Source organism: Schistocerca cancellata, chromosome 1 (genome assembly GCF_023864275.1).
Source record: "Schistocerca cancellata isolate TAMUIC-IGC-003103 chromosome 1, iqSchCanc2.1, whole genome shotgun sequence".
Lineage (NCBI taxonomy): Eukaryota > Metazoa > Arthropoda > Insecta > Orthoptera > Acrididae > Schistocerca > Schistocerca cancellata.
Genome location: NC_064626.1, coordinates 1,192,635,939 through 1,192,653,052, shown reverse-complemented (window position 1 = coordinate 1,192,653,052; position 17,114 = coordinate 1,192,635,939). Strand labels below are relative to the sequence as shown.

Genomic DNA, 17,114 nt, shown 5'->3' with positions numbered 1-17,114 from the left:
TATCCGAATAGCTGCTTCCTTTGTGTAGTGCACCCTCCCGAACTGTCAAGTGCATCTTTTATGTGTTGATAATGGAAAAGACCTAATGACATTATTTTTGTCACAGTCGCAGATGATTAAATTGAAACTTGTATTGGTGTTATTTAACAACACAATCTCTTAATCTACAAACTTTATAAAATTGCCTAATTTTGTAATGTTTTTTCCTTGAAGCACTGCTTATGATTCGTGGCTTTCTTCCACTCTTCAGAGATAACTTTCTTAACAGCTTCATTGCTGAGTGTCTCACCTGCAGACAAGTAATTATTTTATTATTACTGGTAACTGAACTTTAAGTTTTGACCTATATCAGTTCTGTTGGGATGAAATGACAGTGACAAAGTGACATCTTAACCACTGTGATTTTACCAGCTTGTTGATTTCTTATCTGATGAATCATGGTTTATTGTGTGATAAGCTTCACATTTTTAAGATTATCACATATTTCAACAATGTGACTCTGAAACCAGTCAGTCATTTCCTCCTTTTGCTATCCAGTAGTAGGTGTCTTATCATCAACAGAAGTGACCTTGTAAATAGAGACAGATGTTTTGCTTGAATTCTACTTTGAACTTGTTGTCTCTCTTGCTCACTGGTCAAACAACAGAGGGACAGAGTTAAAGCTGCTTACTCATGTTAACTGATTCTTCTCAGGAAATTGGAGGAATAGACAATATGGGAAGTAATGACAAACTGAGAGGATTGTGTGAAGTTTAGAAGAGGGGAAGTTTTAAGCTGTGTTTGGTGATTTAACATTAAATCAGGCCTTTGGACTAGCCTTGATTTCCAAGGCTTCCAACAGGTTGAGTTTTAGGCCTTTATTTGCTAAGAGGAGGACATGGGACTGTGGGTAGTAGTTGTGGCCCTCACTAAGTACATGCTCAGCAAGTGTGGAATCATAATTCTGTGACCTCCAGCTGTGTTAATGTTCAGCCAGCCTAGTTGCTATGTCTCTGCCAGGTTGGTCAATATAGAACTGGGCTTTTGTGTGCTTGACATAGTAGGAAATTCTCTAGTCATAAGACTTCAGTGTTTTTGCTACACTCTGATGTCTTCCTAAGTATGGAGTTGTACACCACTTCCTGCTGACAGTGGAAGGGGGCAGCAGAGGGAGCATAGATAAGGGGTATAATTTTCATTTTTTGGTTCTTTAGCAAGATGTGGTCATTCAGGACAGGGTTGTAGTCATTGGTTGAGTCAATGAATTTTATTGAACTTTTTGTTCGATGTGAAATTTTTGTTCCTTGTTGGGTGAAAGCTGCATGTTCGTGTATTACTGGGTGTTGTGAGCAATTGCAGCTTTTCTATAAATTTTCAAACAATATGTCTGTGTTATGATGTCAATAATGAGATCTAGGAAGTTTATGGATTTGTAGCCGGTGTCCATTGTGAACTGAATATTTTTATGTTGACTGTTTAAGTTATGTGAAAATGTGTTAAGCTGTGTTGTTGTGCCTCTCCACATACAAAGTACATCTTCTACATATCTCAGTCAGTATGTAATATTTGCACTTTAAGGTTCCTTACTCAAAAAATGTTTTTCAGAATGGGTTCATGAAAATTTCAGTCAAAAGTGGACGAAGATGGATCCCCATAGCTAAGCCATCTAACTGTTGCACAGAGTACCTTGGAACTGGAAATAGTTTTGTGCTAAAAATGTCTGAGTGTCCAGTCTTAAGTCATTCAGTTCCACAGGGTTGATATTAGATCTGTGCATCAACTCTTTCAGAATATCAACACATTACCGTATTTGTGTGTTGGAAAACAAACTGTAGACAATAAAGGATACTAGTTTAGCACTATGTGAGGTAGGTAGACCTCTTATTTACAAAATCCATTTAATTTGAAATGCCACACCTTGATTTGAATTTAGTCTTGCTTTTAATTACGGTGTCCAATTTACTAGTCAGTTTGTAAGGTGGAGCAGTAAACGATGATATAACTGTGTGAATGGGAACACCTTGCTTATGTAGTTTAGGACGTAGTAATTTACAGCTTTGATTCAAAATTAGAAAACATGCTTTTACGTGAGTTCGCTACACATTTAGTATCACCTTTGAATAGTTTAGTAGGATCTTTAGGAAGAACCTAGAACCATCTGGGACTCAGGAAATCATTAAATTTATCCACATAACAACACTTGTACAAGAGTACTGTTGTTTTTCTCTGATTTCATGGCAATGATATCTGGCAGTTGTAATTTCTCTTTAAAATTGCTGAGAGTGTGAAAATCATTAGCCTGTGTGGTGTCACATTCAAATGTTGTCCCTTTCTTTATTGCATGAGCAGCTAAATGTTTTGCACTGATATCTTTAATTAAAGCATATTCTATATCTACTTTCATTGCATCCAGTTGTTTCTCTAATAGAGTCTGGGGCAGATCTTATTTAATATCTATTTTCATTACGTCCAGTCATTTCTGTAATAGAGGATGGGACAGAACTTACTTAAAACTTTTCTCAAGCATCTGTTGTTTACTTGTCAAAAGGACCGGAAAACTTTTGTGTGCGATGTGAGGTTAGAAGAGCACTCACTTTACCATTTACTCACTTGTTAGAAATTAGTATTCACCACTGATAACTTCTGACATTAGTCATCTTTGATTGTGTGGTGGCAGTAGTTATTTATTGTGTGTGTGTGTGTGTGTGTGTGTGTGTGTGTGTGTGTGTGTTTGTGTGTACACGTGCATGCGTGTGTGTGTGCACGCGCGCTTGTTTTTCTGCTGATGCCATGCTGATCTTGGATGGCGTAGCCCTGCCTGCCAAGGATTTAAATTCCCTTGCGTAGTGCTCTCATTGTGTTTGTGCCTTGAAAATGATGGGATGTGCATCTGTTTAAATGTCAGCAGTTGTCGGAGATATTATGTGGCTGGCTGCATTCATGTTAGTTATTTGAACAACAGCTGAATGGTTTGACCATTATCCAGAACAGTTGTTGATGGTGTGGCATGTAATGTGGAAATCATTTCACTCGCATGATCTTCATAATGTGCAGGTAGCAAAGCAGGTTTTAAATCTAATTTAAAATCATTTTTCCTGGACAACAACTTCAATTCCACTGATGTATTTCTTTTAAAAAGCGAAAATAAAAAATTAAAACCGGCCGTTTTTTAAGTTTGGTTGCATGATTATAAATAATATAACATGTTCAGTTCATTAATGTTAACAGTAATCATGTATATATATCCTGTAAATTGGCTCGTTCCAAATGATATTGATAAAAGAATTGTTCAAATGATCTATGGAACATGTAACTGACCAACAGCAATCTGCTGGCCAAGAGAAAGACATCTAACAGTTCCACTAAATAACATTTGATGATCTTGCTTTGTGATATTGTTCAGTATCACACAATGAGCAATAGTAATAACAGGTATCACAACTGTAAGAAATGAAAACAAACAAAATCTCAGCAGGTACAGACTGAGACCACAGGACAACATGCTGCTTGAATCTGAAGTATAGTGCAAGTAGCAAATGTTGTAGTGGTGGGAGGTGAATGTTTGGCAACTGTGGGTGGTTGCTGCAGCTATAGGTCTCGTGAGATAGGCTGAATGCATGCCATGCCTTTCTCAGGAGCCTTACCCCACTGCATTATTCATAGCTGTCAATCCTAAACAAAGTTCGAACAGAGTAAAGAGAACTTGAAGAATTGTTTATATAACATATGCCCGGAATTGGCCTAAAATAGAACTGTGAGGGATGTACCTTATAGTAAAGGCACTGTAGATCACTGTACTTGAAAATTGAAGAGTTCGGCAGTTAAAAAATGGTAAGGGACAAATCAGTAGTTCTGAGAAAACGCACCACAAATCTTTTAATAAAATCCCATAAATCAGATATCTGAAATACATACAAAATAATTTGTTTTCCCTTCAGGTGCAGCATTGCTTTATTACACAGTGTCAAAAGTTAAATATTTTTAGTATGTAATATCAACTCAAAAAAAAAATTTCAAAATTTCAGAAACATGTACTTAACATTATTTACTCAAAACATTGTAGTCTCAACACACTTTCTTAACATTTTTTATGTGAAAACATTTTATTCTCAATGCATTTACTTAACATTGTTATTTTACTTAAAACATTGTTTTCTCATTACATGATTGTCTATCTTTCTTCTTCATCTTCTTTTTGCTGAAGGGCAGTACCCTCCTTCTGGTTGGAGTGAGTCATACCAATCATGATATACAGGAGGTATCCATTTTAACCTTGAGAGAATTTCTCTTAGCTGTCTCCTTTAGTGGGAAGAGGTCCAGATTATATCAGTTTAGGCTCTGTGAGGAAAGAACTGCTTGCAGGTCTTCCATGTTTTGATAGGGCAACATATTCTAGGCAACCATTGTATGTATCACTGAACATTAATGTTGGGGTGGGACTTTGTAGCTCAGCAGAAAATACGAGTTGAATGCAATTCCTAATACTGAATTTGCTTTGAGCAGTTGATGCTTGTGGTTTATGGAGTAGCTGTTTCAGTGCAGAGAAGCTGCAGAAACACTCTTGAGTCATATGAGTTACCTGAATGGCTTATTTCGCTGGGGTGTTCTTAGAATTACTTCCCAGTGATAAAGTCCATAAACACTTTGATAATGTGAGGTGACATTTTTCTCCACCTGAGAAAAAAAGTCTCTGTCACTAGGTAGCCAGCTATGTCCAGCCTAAGGAAAGGTGTGCTCAATGTATCTGAAACAACCAGACTTTAACAGGTAGAGTCAAAATGCCACTAAGGTCCAATTCTTCTTTTGTCCTCTACAGCTGTCGGAAAACGCAATCAACTTTTCACCTTTGATGTCTTTCTTTTCGAAATACATCTTTAAACAGCTTGCTATTTCAACTGGTCCCCTTTTAGCTGTTGCTTCACCCCAGAGAAAAAAAGTGTCCTTGGCTATCTGCACAAGAATGGACACTAAAATTGTTGTTGTTGTTGTTGTTGTTGTTGTTGTCGTCGTCGTGGTCTTCAGTCCTGAGACTGGTTTGATGCAGCTCTCCATGCTGCTCTATCTTGTGCAAGCTTCTTCATCTCCCAGTACCTACTGCAACCTACATCCTTCTGAATCTGCTTAGTGTAACCATCTCTTGGTCTCCCTCTACGATTTTTACCCTCCACGCTGCCCTCCAATACTAAATTGGTGATCCCTTGATGCCTCAACACATGTTCTACCAACCGATCCCTTCATCTAGTCAAGTTGTGCCACAAACTTCTCTTCTCCCCAATCCTAAAATTACAGCACCATATTTTATGCTTATAAAACGTTGACCCAGTCAGATTAGGCGTGGGTAGTGTCTGTTGCAAATCGAACATGATTACATGATTATTTTGATTTTGTTTTGCTACTTTCATTGCTTCACATATTGCAGATTACCCAGCTTCTGCTTTTTGATGGTGACTCTCCTGCTTTATTCACAATGAATATAGTACAGTTTTGTTTTTACAGTTCTCAGCATGCTTGATTGCTACATAAATTGAATCACATTGTTGACAGGTGTCCATTTTAGGCATCTTGAAACTTATATTGAATTCCTCAGTAAATATTCATCCAAATTTGTCTATAGAAATAGAACTTTTGCTTGCCAACTAACATTCCTTGACACACTTGTCATAACAGAGCTGCAGGGAATATTCCATACTTAGTGCTCTTGCGATGAATCTTTTCGAGTGGGGTGACTCCTGTACTTTGGAAGTTCGTCAATAAAAGCTTTCATTTGAATATTTTCTAGGATGACTGGTGTGCTTACCTCTGCCATCAGAAGTAGGTTTTTCTTCATCTGCTCTTGCACACTGCGACATTTTAGCCTCTTTCATTCTTTCTATAGATTAGATTAGATTAGATTAGATTAGATTAGATTTACTTTCATTCCAATTGATCCGTAGTGAGGAGGTCCTCCAGGATGTGGAACATGTCAGAAAAACAACAATACATTCTCTACTCGCCCTCTATTTTTCTGAAGTCCATGAATGTTAAGGAATGCAATTGTGCAAACAATGATATCCTTTCTGACAGTTTTCACTGTATATAGAATTGTTTGACTGCGTCTAGATATCTCTTGTTTAGTGTTCTTTTGGATAACAGTTTTTGATCGCAAGCAACCTTGTAGGTAAGAATTTTGAGTATTGTAGTAATTCATTTCCCAGGTATTTTGGAATATTGTTTGTTTATGTACTTCATTGACAAGCTGGAAACATTTTTTATGTCATTTGCATGGTGGGTCTGTCCTTTTTCCTTCAACAACATTATCCTTACCTCTGTACTTTGTACATACCGCTTTCCTTCATTCCTGTTTTTCTTCATCTGCTCTTGCACACTGCGACATTTTAGCCTCTTTCATTCTTTCTATAGATTAGATTAGATTAGATTAGATTTACTTTCATTCCAATTGATCCGTAGTGAGGAGGTCCTCCAGGATGTGGAACATGTCAGAAAAACAACAATACATGACAAATATTTACAACTAAAACAAATAAGCTAATGTACCATTCCACAGGTCCCAAGTGGAATGATCGTCATTTTTTAATGAACACTAAGAGTCATTTTACAAATACTAATGCACTGAATTTAAAATAAAAAAGTTTTTTATTTATTTATAAGGTAACAAACATGTAATACAACTACTGTAATACTTATTTACAATAAACACATTACTGCACTGAAATGGTGCAGAAGTTAGATTATACTTACACACACACACACACACACACACACACACACACACACACACACACACACACACACACACAAATTTTCAGTGAACACATTACTGCACTGAAATTGTGCAGAAGTTATATTGTACTTATATACAAATCAGTTGGTTTTACTAAGAAATTCATCAATGCTCTGTTGATCATTAACATGTTTAGTGTCTGCGTCATCATTGTCACTACTTGTAGGATCTTAAAGACAAGATTAAAGCCTGGTAAACTTCCAATCTTTAACTAAATAAGAAGTGTCTGGCTACTCATTTTAAGGATAAGTCCTACTACAACTTTTTTGGGTAGTGATCCAGCGAAGTCTGAAATTTGGCAAAGTGGTGCCATCTATCGGTTTTTCGTAGAACTTTTTACTAATATGAATGAAACATGTCATTCTGACATTTTACAATTAATATCTCTGTTTCTCGCAGACTGTCCCTTACCATTGTTTACTGCCGAACCCGTCAATTCTGTATTTAGCACTTGGTAGTATGTTCACTAGTCATTGCCTTTAAGAAGGAATGTAGGAATATCACATTATCATACATTTAAAGTGATAAGCAAACACACTCGGTGTTTGAAATCTTTTCTGAGAAGGCATTATACTTGAATGTATGCACATAATTTTGTATTTTATAATTTCAGCAAAAGGAAGAAAGATAAAGAGTCAGGTGTTTCAAGAGGAATAGACTTCCAGTATGTTTCCAATGTTATTAACTTTGACTTCCCTCTTGATGTAAACTCATATATCCATAGAGCTGGTCGCACTGCTCGAGGAACAAATCAGGTACAATATTATTATAATGTGGTTTTGATTTTAATGTTTATAAAAAAAGCTTTTGAGTTACTACATCATTGATATGTAATGCATGACATAATTGCTTGCGTGCTTCAATACATGAATTAATTTATCTGAAACACTGAAGATTTCCACTAGGAAATTGATGAGGTGCAATATTCAGGACAAAATCGTATTGTGATTTAAAAATTGGAGATAAAATACTTTAGTTAATACTCACTGTTTTTCTTTAACCTGCCAAGACATTTCTCATCCACATTTTTTTTTTTTTTTTTAATGTAAAGGCTTTTCAGTGATTTTTCAGAAACATTAATGTTTTGATGAAACTCTCTGGTATTTGCTGTAGTTGGTATGATTTGTAAATTAGGGTTTCATCAAATTTCTGTTGTGCTATGGTGTCAGTAGAATTTTATTTTGTGGTCACTGTCATGGACTTTCAGATATTTATTTTGATTCAGGCTCCAATGGAGTTCTTTCTGTTCATGATTTTGTGCATAACTTTGCCTGTATTTACATGTAAGGCATGCTGCCATCCCTTACAGGAACTAGAAATGCTGATACAGTTGTTTTGATTTTCCTTTTCACTTTTGTGTAGATGACAGTATTACTAGAAGTAGGAAAACACACACACACAAAAAAAGAAAAAAAAGCATTACAATTCCTGAAAAATTTAGCCTGAAGTCAGCTTTGAAAGTATAGATTTCCTAGTCTATTAACGTAGAACTTCTTGGTAAACTTGTTTGGGGAAGGTTCTTGTAGATGAGTTCAGATTTTATCTTTTCTGCTCAGTTTAATTTGAATCTGGTGACAGAGGAATGACTTTGGACAGTTTGTAAGAGAGAGTGTCTAATTATATCTGGCCTTAATTTAACCGTGCCTGCGATTCCTATCCACAATAATAAATGCTTCTTGCTTGATGTCTTCAGTGTAGGTCAGCAGCTGAGAGAGTAAATGTCAGACTGCAAATCCATAGGTTCTAGGCTTAATTACTATTCGGTCCTAGTAGGATGGTATACGGTATGTAGATCTGACGCACGTGGAAGGTAATCAAAGTGATGTTCAAAGCTGGTGCTGTGCCGAGACTTAATCCCATTGGCCATGGTCATGAGCTCGGTACTTTAAGTAAACCTTTCTTAGAAATGTGAGAGAGTTTCAGAGCTCTGAGGCTCTGAAAATAATGAATGTGTTAAAAATGAGATCTGCTTTATTTGATTCTTCTGTATAAAAGACCTGACGTATTTTGTGTAAATGCGTGATGGACAGTTTCAACACTTAAGCTGCAAACCAAGTGCTGAAAGACAGAACCAACAGTAAGACAGCTCAGGAGTGCCAAGCATGGTCTCTGTGGACTGAAAACCATTTTCTCATGAAAACATTCGTCATGTCTGAGGCAGAGTTTGTGATCTGTGACATAAGAGCCACCAGAGCAGCTGGCATTGATGAACTGTGTGTAGAACAAATTGACAGCTTTGGACTGCATAAATGACTCTTGTTTGTGATGAAAACCTGTGTTACAGACTTAAATATCCTGAATACATGGAGGAAGGCCAAAGTGGTCTCATCATCAAAACTGGGGGAACAGTCAAATGATGGAAAAAGTTTCTGACCTGTTTCACAGCTCTGAGATATCTTGTACATTGCTTCACATCAAAAACATCATATAAGAGAAATTCATATACCAGTGAGTGGGCTTCCACTCTAGGAAAATGATTTAATGGACAGCTAATAAATGTGAAGCAATACATGGAGGATGGGCTTGAACAAAAGAAGATTACTGGAGTGGTCTTCATTGACCTACCAGTTGTATATGACACTGTCACTCACCAAAAGTCACTGATTAAATTATACGATCTGATGAGAGACTGCTGTATGGCATCCTCTGTTGGTGCCATTCTCCATTGCAGGACATTTTATGTCAACTTTTATGGGGAAAGAACAGTAGGTGGAGGATAGAGATGAAAGGCACACTACGAGGAAGCATCTTGGTGCCAGTACTGTACGGCATGTACACAAATGACCAGCCAATACCAAATGACATCAAGTAAGTCATATATGCTGCAGTGTCAGCTCCATGTTAGAACTTCTCATCGGTAGAAGAGATAAGAAACTGACAGACTAACGTTGAACATGCTCTATCTGTTATGATGCTAACCATCTGAAGTGAAACCCCGGCTGGACGCAGGTTGGTACTTTTCATCTTGGTAATCATCATGAGAACCCAATGTGACAAGGTGAGATGGGTGACTCCAGCACTGTTCACAGCCTAAATATCTAGGTATGACCCTGGATCACTTCCTGAAGTTTAGAACATTGCCTCGACTCCAGAGCCAGTTTCTGTGTCACGAACAACATTATTAGGTCAATGACGAGCAGACCCAAGGTGTTAATCCACGACTGTTGTAGATGTCAGTTATAGCATTGTGTGCCGAGATGCTCCCTCTCTCTGGAGCACCTTTGCTTGTATGAAGAATGTGGACATCACAGTGAAGGAAGGAGTCCGTACTAATTGCAACAGGATGCTGAATTTGATATGCTACGATTCGTCAGCATTGCACGCACTCGCATGCACCGGGACTTTGAATCACATGTGGAGAGGACAAAGCTGGAAATGAACTCATATCACCGAATGCATAGAGCACCACCATCAGGAGACCCATATGGCCCAATAATCCCTTCATGCAAAGAACACAGGTTCTCATGGGTGCCTATCAGAAGCACTGGCAGAAGAGAGAACAGACCTGGAGAACTCTAACATCTTCCCAAGCAAAGAGTTGGCCTATGGCAGTAAGGTCCTCTAACCTGCATCACAAACTTTAACCAGAATGAGTGTGTGAGTGTATTGCCATAAGATCAGCTTGCAGAAGTTTGGCCTCCTGAGCAAAGTAGATGCTCTGTGCAAGTGTGGTGAGGCTAAAGATGTTGTGTGTGAGAATGGTGAGACTCAGTGTCTGGGCCACTAACTGCAGTGCCATCTACAGGATGAACATTCCACACTAGACCATTTTAAAGTAGATAACAAGACCATTTGGAGCATGATTTTGTGGAAGAAAACTTGGTTAAATAGACATGGAAATAAATAAATTTAAAACATGCAAATAAAGTAGGAACCTGTGAAATGATTGTAATCTACTGTTCCATAAATGGGGTTATGTATCCCATTGTTTCTTAATTTTGTATTAAGTTGGTATAGTAAATAATATTAAGCGCCTGTTTTTGGCACTGAGTATTGCAAACAAATAAACACTGACATTTACTCAGTATGTGATGAAGTGCTTAGAAGGACCCCTCTGATTTAATATTTCAAATTCTCATTGAAGGGTGCAAATTGTTTTCAAACACTTATATCCTGTGTATTCCTAAACTGGTGTGTGTGTGTGTGTGTGTGTGTGTGTGTGTGTGTGTGTGTGTGTGCGTGTGTGTGTGTGTGTAAAGGGGCACTTTTTAACAGCATTTGGAAATAGTTGATAATAATTGCATTTTACTTGTGTTATAAATGTGAAAGGAATGGCCTCAAAAATGTCACTTTTTATCGAGTGATTTAGTAAGTAAGTACACTGTTCTAATGTAAATAAACAACAGTTGACAGAAGTTACTCGTATTTCCCAAATAAATGCCTGTGTAGTGATGTGTCTTTTGTGTCTTTTCTCTTTCACTGTTTCTTTCTGAATGTTTGTTTTCCTGCATCAGATGATATAAAAGTTATATTTTTAATATTCTACGTGGCTATAAGATTCCACGTTTCACAAAAACTCGAAAATGAAGCACATTTTTATATAACTGAGTTGAAGCTAAGTTGTGTTTTATGTAATATTACTGAATGGTGTTTATCAGTTTTATTCCCTCTTTTCAGTTCCTCTACATCTATGATGTAATATGCAAGAAATGCACAATGTTTGTTATATAGATGTTTGCACCAAAATTTCATACTGTTAATTGTTCTACAAACTGCTTAAGCTGTAACATCTGTGCCTGCATGTGGTATTGTATTTGTACTGTGATGGTATTAGAGGCAGTTGCAGGTGTCCCTTAACATAGGCTTTATTCGTGTTTGTCATTCATCTCATAAACGCCCCAAACACCCCCTCCCCTTCTTGAGCAGTTCTTGCCTGCAAGTCAAAACATGGAAAATGGGGTGACGATGCAGGGGCTAGTATGTTGGATTCATATGTGGGAGAATCAGAGTTCAAATCCCTGTCTGGTTTGGTCCTTGTGACAATGTAACACAAGAACAGATCAACTCAACAGTGTTAAATTTATCAACATTTCTCAGTGTCGGATGTTCTGTTAATGTCATCTCAGATCTACCAGTTTATAGTTGCGTGTTTTATAGTTTACACAATTTGAAATAAGTGTTACACATTTTTAACCAAGTCATTTACTTTTTGTGCTCTGTGTGAATTTTATGTTAGTGTATTTAATGTGTTTGCTTTTACTTTGCAGGGCACAGCTTTATCTTTTGTGAGTATTAAGGAAAGACCACTGATGCAAGAAGTTGAACAATTTCTTCAAAAAAGCTGTGGAGACAATAATAATATATTGAAGTAAGTTGTGGGGGGAGAGCTTTGCAAAGAAGCATTTTACTCCGTAACTACATAAATATCAAGTTACTCATTTGGCAACAGAAACAGTTTATAACAAACACAATTGATAAGTGAAAAGAAAGTGGTAGCATTTCTTAGCTCTCTGCAGTTAAAAGTCAGTGTGTTTCTTTTTCAGTAAATGGGCTTCATTTTTGTTGGGCACTTCCTACTCAGAGGGGGCTGTCTTTTATGTATATTCTTCACTAATTGTGTTGTGTTGAAGGTAAATTGATCTAACTGTTGTGTTTTTGGCAGAGTTCATAAGAAGTATCAGTTTTTCTCAAACATTTTTGCCAGTTAAATTACTCCTTTGATTTGTAATCATGAAATGTATAAGGAATCTTTGACTAATAAATTGGTTGATAACTTTGTATAATAATATAGTGATGCACATGATTATCTCCCATAGTGTCATAAACATTTTTATTTTTTATTTTTTTATCACAGAGCATACCAGTTCAAACTAGAGCAGGTAGAAGGATTCAGATATCGTGCCAAAGATGCCTGGCGTGCAGTCACAAGAATTGCAGTTAGAGAAGCTCGTCTAAAGGAGATTAAGCAAGAAATCCTCAATTCACAGAAACTGAAGGTAAAAAATACTATCAGCATATGATAAATATTTAACAAAATTTTAAAATGTTTCACCCTGCAATCATACAATCTTTTGCTTTGAATGTTAGATTATTTTTTTAATATCAGAATATATGAGTCTTTAAATATTAGATTCACTCCCAAAGGAATAATTTACTAAGTAAAGGCTTAAAATTTAATATAGAACATCACTTGAGAAACATTGCGATTAAAACCATCATCCCAAATGCTATTAAAGGTACCACTTCATTTTGCTCGGTTGCCACTGTATGAGCAAAACAATGTTATCTGTAAAATCACAATAGTAATAAAGTAAAATCCCATATTAATTAACCTACTTTTTAAGGAATTCCCACTTTTAATAAATATTTCCTTCAGTCCCAGTGAAATTGTCATAACAACACTGTTATTGAAATTTGCTTTTTACTAACCGCATTTTAAGAAAATGACTGCTCACAAAGAATAAATATTTAACATTTTGCAAACTGAAATCCAGCTCTTATGAAATTCCTAACATGCTTGATAGTTGGTGACTATTCATTTTATTTTTGAACAAATTGCAGTAAATTGCTGACAGAGCAAATTAAAAAAAAAAAAAAATTATGGCTCTGAGCACTATGGGACTTATCATCTGAGGTCATCAGTCCCTTAGAACATAGAACTACTGAAACCAAACTAACCTAAGGGCATCACACACATTCATGCCCGCGGCAGGATTCAAACCTGTGACCATAGCAGTCGCACGGTTCCAGGCTGAAGCGGCTAGAACTGCTCAGCCACATCGGCCAGCAGAGAAAATTTCAGTAATTCACTGTCGATTCTTAGGTAGGTTGCAGTTGTTTGTCAGTAATTTCAAACAAGTGCTAATTTCTGTGTGTTCACATGATGTGCCATCAAAGATAATGTTGCCATTAGGCTCAAGTGCACAAATTCATTGCATTGCGTTTTTTGTGGACCTGTTGAATTTATATTAGTTACACTGTGTTGAACTGTTACTATATTGATCATGCAGTTCTCCTGTACAATTTTCAAGCCATAGTACACCACACAAAACAGTTGTTTACTGATTTTATGTAAATCAGTAGACTGTAGTTGTTGATCAATTACTTTATTTTCAGACTTGGATGCACAACATAACATGTCTCATGAAATGCTATCATGAGAGATCTCTCTAGAGAATTCTGACAAGAGACTGCCTAAAAATATACATCCAACCTTGTTATTCCGTTTGTGTGCATTATTTGTATTGGGTCCATGGAATCTTTCGTCTGGCTTATTCCTTCTAGCTGCAATTGGTGCCGAGGTCTCTTTGCTCTTGCTCTGATGTCACAACATTGGCTGCTGTCCCCCATTGCCATTCGTTGCCCAACCAGTACCTCAAACAGGAAGTGAATCAAACAAAACAGACAAATATGTAAAATACATAAGTGGAACACTAGTTTGCTGAATAACATCATATAACATGACTTAATACCATTATAACACTATAACTTGACAGGCTTACTCATTCATACGTCATCAAGGGAGCAGAAATTTTCGTATGATACATTTGCACATATTTCAGGTTTTTAAGTCCCAAAATTTCTGCACCTTTTCACCTGCCAGCCCTATGAATGAGTGAACCAATCTAATTTATATATTTGTAAAACTAAATAAACTATAACATAAATAATACATTTCTTTTTCATATACGTAGCACCTCATTTGCTAGATTAACAATCTGTTTAAAGGAACAGATCAGAGAATCCTCGTTCATTGTGACCTTAATGTAATTGTTCTTTTTTTCATAATTATAATGTGCAACATTATGTTCAGCCTAAGCGAACCCTGTAAAGTCTTGCTAATTGAGTTAATCAAAAGAGCCAGGTCAATTATTACAATTAATTTCCAGGAGGGTGTTGGAAAAAGGGGTTATTGATTTGAAAATCCAGTGTCTTGCAAGAAGTTCAGCCTTTTAATTCTCAGTTATTATCAAAAACATTACTGGAGGTATCAGTTAATCAAATACAATTTTTGAAAATAATTATAACAGTCTAGATCCCAAGTGACTGTTTTTGATCGTCACATGATCATTTTCAGACCTACAGACATGTTGATGGAAAACTGCAGTTGACTATCATCATTCAGCAATCCCTGCTTCATACACTTCATACACAGCTATTGTCCATCAACATGACTGTAGGTCTGAGGACGATCATGTGATGAGCAAAACCAGTTGTCTTTCAATAAATGTGCCTTGCAATCCAGACTATTATAATTATTTTCAAAGATTTTTTAAGTCTCAAAATTTCTGCACTCTTTCATATTCTTCATTTTGAAAGTTTTGTGTAATTATGACCAGCTAAAGGAGAATGCTGGAGATTCAGCAGAAACGGGCAATAATTCATGATGTGGAAGTATTGGAACATAGCACACAATTTGACACTGTCTTCTTTGTGCAGTGCATACTAAAAAATTACCATTTCTGAGTATTGGAACTCATGGCTCTTACACTTGAAAAAAAGCAAAAATTTGTGCATCATCATTTAAACAGCCTAAATGCTTTTGGTTTATCTGTGAAGTTATCCGTTCAAGTCAAAATAGCCTATGTACAGTTACCTGAAATGAAAGTGTGTAGCTTCATGAAGTTTATCCCCAGCATTCTTTCAAGTTGCAACTGTGTTGTTCCTTTATTTCCGTAAAGCAGATCCAAGGTTGTTTATTTCCTGCACTACACCCTCACTATTCATGTCAGGCATGAAAAAATTTCAGCTTTTATATTAAAACCTTATACGCAGCAACTTATTTGTCTCATACAATTGGTTTACGAAACACATTTTATATCACAATGTTCAGGAAGATTCCAGAAGCCTTTAATTCAATAAAATCCAGAAACACTTTTTTTTCCATGGAGGTAAACTGTTGATTGAGATTGAGATACAGATGACTGGCAACGATAAGACCTTGTAAATTTTACAGATACTGGCATGAACTAAACAGTATGTAGTTGCTAAATGCTAAATCATGTGCAAGCAAACAGCCTGCCTGCAATGCACAGTTACCACCTTTAATGTAATTGCCAGCAGCTGATATCGATTGTGACTCAGAGGCGCTACAGCCTGTGGTGGATAGTCACCACCAGGGGCAAGCGCAAGGCTGATCCAGTGTCAGCAGCAAGGCCAGACAGGCAGCCAGCCATGATTCTGTCTTGTACAGTCTATTGCATGAGTTTTTTCAGTCATGCCATTCTGCTTATTAGATTTTAACCTTTCATTGTACCTTGTTCTCATTATTAGCTTTCATTCAGTGTTCTGCTCTTGAATATGATTTTGTTTACTGATAATGCTTTCGTATTGGGAGCAAATAGAAAAGTGGTGACAAATACTTAGCATATTGTGCTTTTGGCGATTATGTGTGTTCATCTCGCCTCCTCTTTTAGGCTAGAGATTTTAGTGTGTTGCAGAGTGGCTGGCCCATCCTTTTTCTTTTTATTCTCGTGGTCAGCCAGCCTCGGCCATCTGCTATATTATTTTAATACCTTGCACTACTTTTCCTTTTAGTGTATGTTTTCCCCTTTTGTTTAGCTTCTTTCGTTTTTTCTTTCCGTGTGGTTCTCCGTTAGTTTTCCGCCCTTTTCATTTCCCCAACTTCTTTTGGGAATTGTTTTAACTTGAGCCTTGTTTGCATGAGGAAAAAGGGACTGATGACTGATGACCCTTTAGTTTGGTCCCTTTATACTGCAAAACCAACCAACCAATGTTTGCACATAGTGCCAGTGTTATGGACCCCAGTTTCTGGATCTTTGGGAGCAACAGTTGTCATTTGCTCTTGTGTTCTCGCACCTGTTTGTACAAAGTGGTGCAGAAATTGCAGCCACTCTTTGATTCTAATGTTTTGTCTTTCAGTGATCTGTGTGCTCTGTTAACTGAAGACCAGTCATCAAATGGACATAGTTACCACTAGACTATAACTCAATAAGTGTCGGAAACACCATGAACAGTCTTATGCAGCATGGACTGCTGACTTGCAGGGTCTTGCTTGCAAGTGCAATTTAGTGTTTCATAACTTAAAGTTTTGTATACAGAATTATTTATTCATAAAAACAAAGATGATGTGCCTTACCAAATGAAAGTGCTGGCAGGTCGACAGACACACAAATGAACACAAACATACACACAAAATTCAAGCTTTCGCAACAAACTGTTGCCTCATCAGGAAAGAGGGAAGGAGAGGGAAAGACGAAAGGATGTGGGTTTTAAGGGAGAGGGTAAGGAGTCATTCCAGTCCCGGGAGCGGAAAGACTTACCTTAGGGGGAAAAAAGGACGGGTATACACTCGCGCACACACACACATATCCATCCACACATATACAGACACAAGCAGAAATATTTAAAGACCATATCATTAACCGAATTATTTATTCAGGATGTTATGTGC

The 17,114-nt window shown here is 36.9% G+C and overlaps 1 protein-coding gene across 2 annotated transcripts in view; it reads left to right on the top strand.

Annotated features, from left to right (window-relative positions):
- Nucleotides 1-17,114, top strand: part of LOC126094522 (probable ATP-dependent RNA helicase DDX56) — a 128,619-nt gene that overhangs the window by 39,240 nt on the left and 72,265 nt on the right. For both annotated transcript variants that reach the window (XM_049908951.1, XM_049908942.1), the window contains 3 exons: nt 7,374-7,515; nt 11,968-12,068; nt 12,555-12,696. In XM_049908951.1, the coding sequence (XP_049764908.1) occupies nt 7,374-7,515; nt 11,968-12,068; nt 12,555-12,696 (385 nt within the window). The remainder of the gene's footprint in view (nt 1-7,373; nt 7,516-11,967; nt 12,069-12,554; nt 12,697-17,114) is intronic.